We start from the raw sequence: 14,338 nt of genomic DNA on the forward strand, positions 1-14,338 counted from the left end.
GATGATTAGGTGGCCATGATGGAAGGAAGGCCTGTTTTTTTGGGGGGGAATTTTGCCAGGGCACCGGGGTTACACCCCTACTCTTGCGATAAGTGCCGATGGGATCTTTATTGACCACAGAGTCAGGACCTCGGTTTAACGTCTCATCCGAAGGACGGTGCTCACTCACAGGACAGAGTCCCTGTCTCTGCCCTGGGGCATTGGGGATATCATTCATGAGACCAGAGGGAAGAGCACCTCATGATGTAAAAAATTAATTAAAGATGTTTTCATACCCAAAAGAACAATACACTTCGCACTGCAGTCCCAATGTTGTCTGTCTGTGTAGCGTGTGCTGTTTGTGGAGTGACAAAGCAAGTAGGACATAAGAGGCACAGATAGGGTCATGATTACGACCCATAATCATAACTAATATCCACAGGTAGCACCTAAATTGTCATCTTCCCCTCTCCCTTTGTGAGTGCTATGCTATACTGTAACATATTACGTTTACTATATATAGGGCCTATTCACTGGTATACTATGTACTCACCTCACTACAGACATAAAAATAAGGTTCTGTGCATTGACTGTAAAACTCTCCTAACGCTTTCATCTCTGAGGTGAAATAAACGGAACTGACAAACAGAAGAGGTGAGTACTGAACAAACAAATCTTCTAGAGGACACAACCTATACTGGCTGGCCATACCAATATGACACATAGAAAAATTACAGATATTACATATTCACACACACACACACACACACACACACACACACGCACACACACACACACACACACACACACTAACATAATCTAATATCGAGTCCAGCTGTATTAGTTCAGTTAATTTACTTCTATTTATTTTACTCATCATTACCAAAGACCAAATACATGAGGTCAGAAATAATACTGGATGGGCGAATTTACAACTTCATTCCCTACTTCCCTTATAGTCATCTATACAACATGGATATCATTTTCCATTTACATTTAATAGGCTTCATGTGAAATGACATGACTCCATCAGTGAGGCAAAATTTTGGTATGGGATGTCAAATGTTTGGGGCCATTAAGTGTTTGTCAGGAGGCAGAGAGCCAAGAACATCCGTCTGGACAACAAGGTGCACCTCTGACCCATCAATCGACAAGGCGCAGGTATACCACATAGGAAGCGTCGCACAGAGAGCGCCAGTGGACGTTCTGATATGCACAAGCTCAAGCCACTCTTTGGGTCTCGTTTTGGGTTTAATAGCAATAACTCAAAAGATGACGAGTGCCGCTGAGTGGCGTTCCAAGACTTTGAGCAACGCTGGAAGTCGTACCTGGGCAACGGCAGACCAATTTTTGGACGTTGTATGTCGTCTGCCAGATGCGTCTGGTGTACGACCCCCTTTAGAGTCTGCTTGGGACTCTTGTGGCTGAGGCTTAAAACCAGATACTGACTGTTGTGGTTGTGGTTCACAGTCTAGTATTGACTCTTATGGCTGAGGCTTGGAGTCTGTTGGCTCCTGTGCTTGGATCTTGGAGTCTGATGGGTCTGGTGGTTGCTGTAGTTGGATCTTGGACTCTGATGGGTCTTGTAGTTGCTGTGCTTGGATCTGAGACTCTGATGGGTCTGTTAGTTGCTGTGGTTGGCTCTGACACTCTGACAGGTCTGGTGGTTGCTGTGGTTGGATCTGAGACTCTGATGGGCCTGGCGGTTGTTGTGGATGGATCTTGGACTGCGATGGGTCGGGTGTTTGCTGGGGTTGGATCTTGGACTCTGAGGGCTCTGGTGGATGCTGTGGCTGACACTTTGAATCTAGATGCAATTGTCTCTGCAGCTCCTCAGCACTGCGGGCTAGCATGATGCTCACTTTCCTCTGGTGGGCCAGAGCCTCCTCCTTGTCATTCAGCTAGAAACACAATCAGGAAACACACAATCAATAAAAAAAAAAGGAGAAAATCATTCTCCCCAGACCAAATTCAGTCAATAACAATAACAATGACTCATAACAAGATGACCATTCAACAGCATTGCAACTGTCTTTACCTCTCCCAACAAAGTTGGCAGGAGGTTATGTTTTCATCCCTGACTCTTTGTTTAGCAAGATATCTCAAAAAGTATTGCACGGATTTGGATGAAATTTGGTGGACAGATAAGATTTTGCTTTTGGTGATGATTCATACCTCTCAATTGGCTAAACAGTATTGCATTCATTTACTATTTTCTCAGAAAAACAGAAGAAAAACGAAAAACAAACATAAACCGTTACACAGGCTAAAGCTACACAAGTTGGAGAATTATTCAGCGTTGGCAGAGGCTTGCGATCTACCGAATTCTCTTACTGCAGCAGAAGAGCAGTGTTCAGAGTAAAAGGCAATCGGTGGTTAGATACTAGATACTGAGGCTTGGATGATGTTTTCAGATTATGGACAGCTGGATAAAGACCAAGTAATGGAAACATTAACGTGGCGGCCACACTGATCCATTGTGTCTGTCAGTCTAGGTTCATTTGTCAGACAGGGCTGATGACGAGTCCATCTCCATTAGATTTCCATCCGTTTTGACGGACAGAAAGTTCAACCCAGTTGAACATTTTCTGGGGGAACGGATTCATCACCATCTGTTTAGCCAAAGAGGCGTTCCTATGTTTGTTTTGGAAAAAATAGCAGAGAACATAGAGACAAGGTAAAACAGAGAAAGACAGGTGTAACATTGAGATGATTCTAGATTTTCCAGGTCAGTTTCTTAAAAATAAAAATAAAATAAAAAAATTTCAGATAAAATCAATCACAAACAAAAGAGCAGCCAATATTAAAATCTGAGCTTCAGAAATGTTTTTTCATGCTCAATTTTTGAAATACAGCTCTTGCAAGGAGGGCTGAAAATAGTAATCTAAACATGGATAAACTTAAGCCACCAGAACCCTTCAATATGGGACATATTGACATTTTGTGCCAATTTTCAATATGGTTACTCTCAGAGAAATAAAGCTATCATTGAAGCAATGTATTTTAAAGCTGCTCCTTCCACCAGCACTACTCTCACTGTGATGGTGATAGTAGGAGACGGGAGGAAGACCCTAAATATACTATTCTCAAGCAAATTAAGCTACATCTTCATGCTTAGTTTACATTGTATCATTATAATAGGTCTATTTACTAAATCATTTTACATAGATTGTATCAGAAATATAGATAAGCATTGTAGATTGTTATTGTTAATTTGTAGAGATGGTTATAGTTGGTTATATAAAAAGCAAATGAGTTTAAAATGCTTTCATTTGTGAAAATATTGAAAAAGTATTGTTTGGTATTGGTACTGAATTTAATTTTTTTTTTATTATTTCCTGACCTAGAGGGAAGACTTAATGCTGGTCTGCTGCAGAAGAGCAATGTGAGGAGGAATACCAACCAAGTCCAGCAGTCTGTAGAGAGTCTCTATAGGATCATCAGTGATCTTCACCTCAAAGCTGGGCGGCAGCAATCCTCTCAACCTCTGACTTACACCGATTAAAGAACTCCTATTAGCACCTGGAAGACAAAGACAGAACCTCTTTACTGCCGGTTCAAAATAAGTGGGAATTATGATACACTCATACAGGCAGGGCAAAATATAGCTTCATCAGAAAATCTGTGGACATAAGCGCTGATTGGCACTGATTACACTCTATAACATGACACTAATATGATCCATTAAGAAATCACATTTGGGGGCTAGAGAAAATTTGAGAAAACTTTTGAAAAATGTTTTTTCAAAACATTGAAATATTTCATGTAATCAATTTGTTAAAAAATGCAATGTACTAATACATGGGAGGATCCAGGGTGGAGGTCTGCTGATAGATTCCAAATGGGATAATTTACTTCACTTATAATTTCACATGGCAAAAAAACAGGAGAAAAACAGCTGAATAATTATAGTCAAATTTCAAAAACCCATAAATGGTCGACCTCTTGTACTGATTCTTGACATTGCTACAAAACCTGTGTGAAAGTTGTTTGATTAAATTAAGTGAAGCCAATTTCAGATCTCCATGGACCATGGTTGAGAACCACTCCCCAAGGGAAGATCTAACTAAGTCTAGTGTGATCTAGTTTAGCATCCTGTACTGATATCAGGCTTGCCTTCAGACTTGTGTTGATGGGACTTAAGCATGTTGGCCTCGGCCAGCATCAGGAAGTGTTCGCTTCTTTTCCTCAGCTGCTGTTCGAAGGCAATGCGAAAAGCATCGGCAACCATCAAGGCCTCGTCTCTCCTCCTACGCTGGGCATCCAGCTGGACCCACACACACACACACACACAAACAAATTACAGCACTATATACACCATTTTACCAACACTAAAAACAAAATATTTCATAAATTTCAAATTTCATTTCAGCTTGGCATTATGTCACACAAAAGACATGGAGCAGGCTTATGAAATCACAAGAATCACAAGAAGATTAATAATGAGATGTGGTAGAGTAATATTTGATTTTTATAGATTATTAAGGTTATTTTATATATTATTAGGGGTCCAAGCAGCGAAGCTCGCTGCTGGAGCCCTATTGTTTTTGTTCTCGTTATTCTTCTTCTTCTTTCTTCTTCTTATTTTTCTCCGCTAAAAGTGTTTGTGCAGCAAAAACCGTAAGAAAAAAAAAAAGTCACCAAAATTGGCCGGTGGGTTGCAAATTCCACCCACTACTCAGGCACATAAAATGACACTCATTGCCCTCAAGGTGGCGCTGTAACAATCAAGTTTACGTTTTTGCAATTATCTCGAAAACGGCTTGGCTTAGAGTCAAAATTCTTTCATCATTTTAATCTCTCAATTCATCTGCATCTTTGCACCAATGGTCTTCTGCTCTAAAAATGTCAAATTTTGCGACTTTTTCTCAATTTTCTCAAAATCCTATTTTAGACAACTCGTCAGAAACCGTTGGGCCAATCGTCCCAAAACTTTGCCAGGATCATCTACGGACTTCGCTGATCTAAAGTTATCAAGGAAATTTCAATACGTCAATCCGTTTTGAAATTATACATTTTTAGACCTGTGTCTGTAAGTTCAATTTTACATAAACGCTCATAAATCAAAATTGGCTTAAGCGATTTTAACCAAACTTGGTGCACGTGTTCGGATGCTAGGTCTGAGCTTCGCTACGCAGTCTTGGGATATTCTGCCACTAGGGGGCGCTACAAATGCGAAAAGTTTATATCTCGTAATCGGCTACATGGATTCGTACGAAATTCCGTTCACACGATCTAGGGTCATGACCCAGTCGATGCATAAAATTTGGTAATGATTGATTAAAGTGGGCGTGGCTTATTACAACAAATCTAAATTTCTAGACATTTCACATTCCAAAATTCAGAAAATCTAAATAAATCACCCATCACCCAATCATATCTCGAAAATGGCTTGGCCTAGAGTCAAAATTCTTTCATCATTTTAATCTCTCAAGTCATCTGCATCTGGTCTTCTGCTCTAAAAATGTCAAATTTTGCGATTTTTCGCAATCTGCTTGGACCCCAATTATTGCCACGGCTATATTTATTATTATTATTATCATAAGATATTATGTGAAAGTGTGTGCTGTTTGGATGTTTAGATAACTGTTTGGAGAGCATGAAACTTAAGTTCGGAGGAATGTTCGAAATCAACTGAGAAAAAGTGTAAGTTGTACATGTTAAGAGAATGAGAATGCAAACTAATTTGACACTTAATCATTTGTACATTAAGATAAGATGAAACTATTGATCCCCGTAGGGAATTAGATTGTTGCTCCAGTAAATAGTAATAGGATACAGCAAAGAAGAACAGAACAGAAGTAAATATAACTTTATGTAGCAATGAGAGGGATATGAAAAACATGAATTTACAGTTTAACGGGTCATATTCAAATTTGTGAGACAGAGTGAACTGTGCTAGTGATAAGTAGACGTATTCCACAGTACTAGAGGAGGTATTGGGTGGTTTACCTCCTGTCGGAGCTGGAGGAGCTGCTTCCTGCTGGCGGCGGCGGTTCGACTACATGGACAAGCTTCGGCAAAACCAGGACACTGGCAAGCCCCCAACACTGCCAGCTAGCAAACATACACACATTTAAAGAGAAAGACTACCAGAATATCCAACTCAAGTAGAATTTTATTTTTAAATACTAATTTTAGTGTAAACCAAGAATAGAAATGCCAAGAATAGAAATGCAAAATGAATGCTCGTTCATCTGCTCTCACCTCCAGAACAGCTCCCTCTCTGTCCAGGCTGTATGGAGGTTTGGTTCCTTGGAAAGCCCTCTGCTCTTTAACACTCAGCATGGAAAGGAGCTCCAAGCACTGTTGACTTAGAGCTACACACACACACACACGCTAAGATGTTGTCCATTTGTTAAAGAAATATAGTGAGTTTTTGGTAGATTGTGCCATTGGTCAACTTATCTGTTAAGAGATGAGAACACAAACACCAAAATCATCCATGTGTCCCTGGCAGATTGGTGGCTCCAGTGCTCCATGCTAACACTTCAACATTCACGTTCACAACATTCACATTCACATAACATTCACTACGGTGAGTGATAGTAGGTTCCATGCTAACACTTTAGCTATATGTTGAGTGATAATAGGCTCAGTGCTAACACTTTAGCATATGTTGTTATAGTAGACTTATACTAACACTTTACCATACACTATGTAGAGGGATAATAGGCTCAAACTTTAGCATACACTTTATTGTTATAGTAGACTCATGCTAACACTTAAGCATACGCTGTCATAGTAGACCCCATGCTAACACATACACTATGTTGTTATAGTAAACTTATGCTAACACATTAGCATACACTATGTTGAGTGATAGTGTATGCTAACACTAGTAGGCCACTAGCATTATCAAAAGTAAACAAACAAAAAATTGACCTTTTAGTATTAAAAACATGTCAGTGGTTTTTATTGGCCTGTAGGTTCATAAATAAATTCATAGCTGATGTAGCCAGGTTTATTTTTTTAAGTGGGCTATTTCAGGTGAGCAACCAGGTATTTATCTGCTGTGCAATGATTTTTAGGTGCACACAGTATCCCATTGCCCATCACTTCCTATGGAAACAGGGAGGGTTATCCTGGTAGCTCGAAACAGTACGCTATTTTATACCTTGTTTTATATAAATATTGCCAATCTGCTACATAAAACTGCCAGTAGCTGCATTTGTGATTAGCCTACTTAACATTTAGCTTTACAGGTGTTACAGCATCATAGTGAATCATTGTTGGGTGAAAACCTTGACTTGAGAAAATTCTACTGATCTTGAGTTTGTGAAAGCTTTTCATAACCAATTAAACTCAAAACTGTATGGTTGTCAAGCTAAAAACAAGGCTGTTTTTCTTATTTTCTGAAATATTTTGGAGATCAGGTTTTCACCCAACAACAGTGTTATGCTTAAGTGTTAGCATGGAGCACCGGAGCCAACAATCTACCTGGGACACAAGGAGGATTTTGGTGTCTATGCTTTCATTACTTAACAGCTTAGGTGACCAACAGGACAGTCTACCAAGAACTCACTGTATTCCTTCAATTAGATATATATGATATTATATGATATTATATTAGATTCACTTCACTTTACAGATGGGGATATGTACAGACATGTCTAGGTATGTAGATGTACCTTAAGAAAACTATACACCTTCCAGATTCACTTCACTTTACATAAGTGAGGTAATTACGTCCACATATTCTGCTTTTACCGGTATTTTCTGCACGGAGCTGCTGAACCTCCCTCCCTCTCTCCTCCAGACTGTCAGTTAGAGTCTTGTTCTCACTGGAAATCCTGCCCACACAACGAAAAAACAATCACAATATAACTCCAAACAATGAAAATACCATAAATACAACATTACCAGAAGGTACAGTAAATCCAACCTGTTGTATTTCTGCTCCCAGAACTGCTCAAACTTCTTCATCTGTACCTGGTTGAAGGTGAGCTCCCACTGCAAGCTATTCACCTCCTATAAGGGATGGTTTTTAATGAAAACATGATTAATACTCAGATGTAATAGATTACGTTTACCATATTTAATTTACTTCATATGTGGGTTTTTTATGTGTGATCTAATTATTCTATAATCCCAATGTACATGCTATATTCAGTTCTGTATACAAGGTTGCCACTGTTGCCCTGATGTAAAATTCCATGACTTTTCCATGACTTCCCATTACTAAGTCAGAGTTGTTCTTCCTTCCTGGTTTGTTGATGTTTTTCAGTCTGGAAAACCATCTAATGAATGTATGAAACAAGTTGGAAAATACATTCTGCTGCATTCCTGTAAAGTGACCCATTTGTATAATTCCCTGATATTCCCTGACTTCCCCAGAGAATTTATCAAAGTCCCCTGAGAATTTATAGCATAGGTTGATTTTTCAGTTCTGTTTTCCCATGTCTGTTCTATATATAGTGCAAAAACAGAGCAGTTAGCTCCAAGCTGTTAGCGAGAGACTGACTATAGCAGGTTAAAGCAAACAGACCAAGCCCTTATTTGAGCGCCCTGCAGCTTTATGAGCAACAGACCAGAGAAAACCAGTTACCTTCTCCAAAGCCTTGGCCCTCTCCTCACTTTTCTGCAGCAGGCTTTTAGTGTGACTCGTGGCTTTGTCAAGGATAGCCTGTGAGGGGTAGAGCAGTGGTTTTCAATCATGCGCCATACAAAGCCAAGAGCATGCAGGTTTTCATCCCAACCCATTACTACAGCAGCTGATTTTACTGAATACTTGCTCCTCTCTGGCTGAAGGTGTGTTAACTAGTGAAATTAGCTGCTGTAGTGTTTGGTTGGAATGAAAACCTGCAGACTTGTGGTCCTCAGTGGCACATAGTTGAGAACCACTGGAGTAGAGGGTATTATCAAATTCAACAAACGGCTTTTATAACATGCTCTTTGGAGGTGTATCACATCACGCTGTATGGGGAGAATCACATTCTGAACTACAACATCATTGCGTTATAAGTTGAGGTGGGCCTTTGCAGGTGTGGTGGCATTTGTGATTGAAGGATAATGGTAATCGGCTCCAGACACGTTAAAACACACCAGGCTATAAACTGTGAAGTCACATTTATAGGCAAGTTCTTACTATCAATTTCTTAATACATCAATGGAGCATTTATCATTCACTATGTTATGTAATCGTAGGCGATTAGCATTATCCAAAGTATGAAGATTAAAGAGTAACTAAACCCCAAACCCAAATTTGTGGGGAAGCCTGACATCTACTGCTGAAAAATAGGGTACTGAACTGGCCATCTGCTATTGGCTGATTTTTTGGTGCCAGGTGATGTCACCACCTGTTGTACTCTATAGAAGGTGACATCACCTGGCACCAAAGACCAGCCAATAGCAGATTGTCAGTTCAGTACCCTACTTTTCACCATTAGATGTCAGGCCTCACCACAGATTTGGGTTTGGGGTTCAGTTACTCTTTAACATTTTAGTAATCCAAAGCTTGTTTTAGTATTAATTGTATGGCCTGTAGATTCCTAACTTCTGAAAACAAAATCCAGATCTTCATCATTAGTGAAGTCCATTGCGAATTAACAGCACAAAACTTTAGCTGTCTGGCTAACTTCGCTCACTTCCTGTGTAAACAGAACAAGTTAGGCTCGAAGTCTCGTGGGATGAGAGATCTTCTGCCACTGAAAGTTTTTGTCAAATTTGATCTCTATTTTACCAATCCTCTGAACAAGCCTGGATGGTTTAGACACGTCATTAAAATTAATTAACCATCCAGCCTTAGTTCTCATTTTCTCACATTTAGGATAATGCTAATGCACACCAAACAGACCTATCTATCAGCGACATAGATATGATTTTGGTGCCAATTCTCAGATATTGGGTAAGGAGACCAATGGGTCAAACTCCCAAAAAGTCGGCATAGTCTTTTGATGGCAAATTTTACAAATCTTTATACAATAATTATACAAGCCAGTGCCAAAGTGCACCACGTCAAAAACAATCAATTTCTGCAATCTGTGAGAGTAAGAAGCAGAAAATATGTAATTATAGTGATAGAGAAATATGTGGTGGGTCTGTATGTATTTTACATTGTTCATTTTCACTTGTATGTAAGGATATTGCAACAATATTTTAATTTGGCAACATAGCCGGCCTTAAATCACCTCTAATTCTAATTGAACTACAGTGAGCTGCACAAGATGGAAAAAATCAGTGTGTGTGTGTGTTGGTCTACCTTCCCCTGTAGGATCTTCAGAGCTTCATATTTTCCCTCCAGGTAGCGATGTGCCACCTCAAGCTCGCAACGCAGCAATTCTGCCACCTAATCCACACAACAGAACACAACAGAACTGATCAATTACCACTCAGTATCTTTGTCAAACTAAAGCTTAATTTAAGCAGAGGTCTGATGGCCAAATGTCGTTTTCAACCATTTCTTTTCTCTGCCCAGAATTTGTTTCTTCTCCTACCTCATTTGCTTCCTGTAGTCTTTCTCTCAGCTCTTCTTTTGAAAGGTCATCCAGGGAGCCTGCTGAATCGTGAAAATGGTGTGCACAAGCATTACTAATCATGGAAAGTCTGTGTGTGTGTGTGTGTGTGTGTGTGTGTGTGTGTGTGTTCTTGTGAGAACCAGTTTTGATTTTAACCAATTTTAGACCTCCAGAGTGAGGACATTTTGGCTGGTCCTCACATCTTCAAGGAATTAGTTTAAGATAAAGGTTATAGGAATACACCAAGTTTTTGGTAGATTATCCTGTTTGTCAGTTTAGCCATTAAGTGATGAGAACATAGACACCAAAATCAAACATGTCCCCAGTAGATTGTTGGCTCTGGTGCTCCATGCTAACCATACACTTTCAATAAAATCTCAACATTTATAACTGGTCCTCACTACTCACCACCGCCTACCATGGTGTATTGTAAAGTTGAAATTTTACTAATATTAGTGCTGCTCAGAGGTTCATATCAACTTATTAATGTGTGTGTTTGTGCGTGTGTGTGTGTGTGTCCTGGGGCAACAGATGCTGGGCTATTTCCTCTGGCCTCACCTCTCCCACCAATGTCAACAGTATTGGCAAACAGAATAGAAAGCCAAATATTAGCAGAAGACACTAAGAGGAAGCCTGTTAATGTCATAACTTAACATTAACATAATACATTTTCCATTAGTGTAAAAAAGCTACCAACCATTACTGTAATAATTAGTACTTTATTACTAGTATTAGTACTTTACTACATTAACACGAAGGTTGAAATTTTCAGTTTTCACAAATGTAATAATTTAAAGGATAAGTTTGGCGATTTTGTATATTTTGTATATTGTATATTTATTGTATGTGAACAATGAGTCCAAATAGGATTTGTTAAAATATCTCCAAAAAAGCCATTTGTAGTTGAGAGTAAACATGACACAATTCCGCCATTATGCACACTTTGACTAAGCAGGAAATCACAGAACTAGTTTTCTCTGCCGCAGCACAGACTGCTGTTGGGTGAAAGGTCATCACTGGCGGAGTGATCTAGTTTTGGACGGTCAGGTCAGAGTGTAAACAGTAGAGTTTGGTAGAAGACGATCCACTGAGTGGAAATGGTGCGATGCTGCTGCTTTCCGAGCTGTGAATAGAAATACGTCAGTTGGTCGCCATATCGTTTTCACAGACTGGCTTTTTTGGAGATATTTTGACAAACAGTTTGGACTCATTGACAACGTTTACATGGACTGCAATAATCCGACTATTGGCCTTATTCTAAATAAGACAATATTTCGATTAAGGTCTTTACATGAGTTGCTTATAGAATATTCCATTCATATTCCCGTTTACATGCTACATAGCATAGTCCGATTAATGACTGAAGACGCACGCCCACATTACATCCCTACGTCCTACGTCCGAGTTTCCCTCCGTAATTTAACCTGAAACCCTTTCTGTCATGTTGCTACCGTGGTCGGGACAAAATGTTGGGACTTCTTTTTACCGGTGGCAGTCATCTTTTCTTTTGTAAACAAGTTGTGCAACACTCGCTGGAAGCTAGAGCACGCGTCGTCAAGCAGTTGGATTGCCGTACGTGTCACAAAATGCTGCGAAAACTCTGATAGGACGTCATAGTGCGATTAAGGTGTATACATGTCTACAATGCACTTCAATAATGCGACTAAGATCGGAATACTCCACATGTCTTAATTCGACTATTGCTTACTCCGACTATGACCTTATTCGGGTTAAGGTAATCAGAAAATGCTGTTTACATGGCAGTGTCTTATTCAGAGTATTGTCTTAATCGGGTTAATATCGGAATATTGCAGTCCATGTAAACGTCCTCACTGTTAGCTGCAAGAGGCAGCGGAGCTCACTGTTTCAACTGACAGCTGACTCTGGAGCCAATATTGTCAGCGGGTCCAAGTACTGCAGGTATCTAAGAGACAAATTATATATAGGTCCAAAATCACCAAACTTATCCTTTAACAAATAATGAATAATAACTCAAAATTCAATACACAACTGTCATTCCTTTACAGATCTGGTTTTTAACTACGATGCTATGTTTAAAACAGAATGAATATACATCCACTCATTTCTGAAAAGCGAAAATTTCAACTTTACTGTTAATGTGACATAACCCAATAATGTAATGATTACTATGTTAACCACATACTATGTTAGCATCCACCTGTCACCACGTGTTGTACTCTATCGAGGGTGGCATCACGTGGCACCAAAGATCAGCCAATAGCAGATGGCAAGGGTTTAGTTACTCTTTAAAATGATACACATGGCAACTTGAAGTCAAAAGTAGAGGCTTTGCACATGTGAGTCTCCTTACCGGTCCCTGTCAGCCTCAAGGCGGCTCTTTGCCCAGCCGCTGCCACCTGGCTAAATCCAGTATCCAGCCTGGGTGTCCAGGCTGCGTCGCCCACTTGGCTTCCCCGCTGGAGGAGCTCTGTTCCGGGTAGCAGGTTCCCCATTTGCCAAGAGGCACTACGGCTCTTCCTGCTGGTGGAGCTGGGCCTGGGTCTGATGCCCGTCCCGTCACCCAGGTCTCCGTCCGCCATGTCGTCCTCCAGGCTGCCGGCCTCTCTGACCCCCTGCATCTGCACCAGGTCAATATATATTCCCCATTAGGGCTGGGCAATAATTCAATATTATTGTTTAATGTCTGTCAGTGGAGGCAGTTCAATGCGATGCACATCAATTGATTATTTAATCAATATGTAAGCCATATTACCTAGGTTATATATCACAATACATCCATAACCTTGATTTTCCCATAGGCCCACATTTACTAAACCTGAAGCATATGTCTACCCCAATTTGCTATATTATTGTTTATATTCTATTTTCATGTTTAAATTATGTTTTTCTTTGGTGAATCCTATTACTGTTAACAACTAGGCTACTAATAGGATAAAGTTAAAGTTTGATCTTATCTTAGCCTGATACAATGTCCATCTTAACAGATCATTTAATCTTTTAAGGAGTCTTAAAATGTTAAAACGCAAATGAACATGAGACTTTAAGAGTTCCTGATTCATGGGACATTGCACAATAATACAAATGGTGTGATCTGCCTTATTTCAAGACAGACACCTGACTCCAGAAATTCTTTAAACATGTTAAACTGCATTGGAAGGCGCAATGGTTTCATCTCATAGGCAGGTATTTCTCTTGTTTGACCAAAAATTATATATGGGTTCTCAGTTCTAGATTAAATAATTTGTTAAAATGGAAATCTTTTGCAGTGTAGACCTACAGTATAGCCTAGGTGTAATATATTGTATAGACATCGGGACATCATCATTAAAATTCTGTGAAAACATCAAAAACATTCTATATTATATTAGGTTGTTATATTTTAGTCTGTAATATGGTCATTAAAGACTAAACAAGGTTTAAACTTTTAGATATTCACACATGCTCAACAACGTTAATTCACTTTACCAGTGTGTGGTTCGTCTTACCTGCTGCTTGAGGAAATAAAATTCGGTTTTCCTTACAGTTTTAACGCCTCTACGGAGACAAACATGACAGATATAAACAGATATAGGCAGTTAGCCTATACAATGCTAGCGCGAGGTTAACACACATTAATCCACGCAGGCTCACGGTACCAACTCTCCTTAAACCTACTTTTGTTCTCCAGTCCGTCCAGTCTGTCAAACCTCCATTAGCGTCAAGTAACACACATTAACACACACCCCTTCCGCTCACAACCTTCAAAATAAAAGCCTTATTGACACGAGTTGCAACGTTTTTTGACTAATACAAAGTACCAAACTGAAAGTAAAGAATGCAGATAAGGGGGCATCTACACTATAAAGAAAACGCAATTAATTTTGTCTCGTTTTTTTTGTTGTTTTTTGCAAAATGTCCTTTTCCACAGTATATATTAATAC

At 39.5% G+C, this 14,338-nt stretch overlaps 1 protein-coding gene across 1 annotated transcript; it reads right to left on the bottom strand.

The window, feature by feature from the left end:
- Positions 1-819: 819 nt before the first annotated feature.
- On the bottom strand, positions 820-13,993 carry ccdc125 (coiled-coil domain containing 125). The gene is made up of 12 exons (XM_071915191.2): positions 13,904-13,993; positions 12,769-13,036; positions 10,416-10,477; positions 10,181-10,267; positions 8,528-8,605; positions 7,865-7,950; positions 7,690-7,772; positions 6,187-6,299; positions 5,932-6,036; positions 4,096-4,246; positions 3,383-3,501; positions 820-1,880 (listed from the first exon to the last, which is right to left on the bottom strand). Exons 2-12 carry the CDS (start codon positions 13,034-13,036, stop codon positions 1,464-1,466), a joined length of 1,569 nt encoding a protein of 522 aa, XP_071771292.1. The 5' UTR covers positions 13,904-13,993; the 3' UTR covers positions 820-1,463.
- Between the last annotated feature and the right edge of the window lie 345 nt (positions 13,994-14,338).

The sequence above is a fragment of the Centroberyx gerrardi genome, chromosome 8 (assembly GCF_048128805.1).
Source record: "Centroberyx gerrardi isolate f3 chromosome 8, fCenGer3.hap1.cur.20231027, whole genome shotgun sequence".
Lineage (NCBI taxonomy): Eukaryota > Metazoa > Chordata > Actinopteri > Beryciformes > Berycidae > Centroberyx > Centroberyx gerrardi.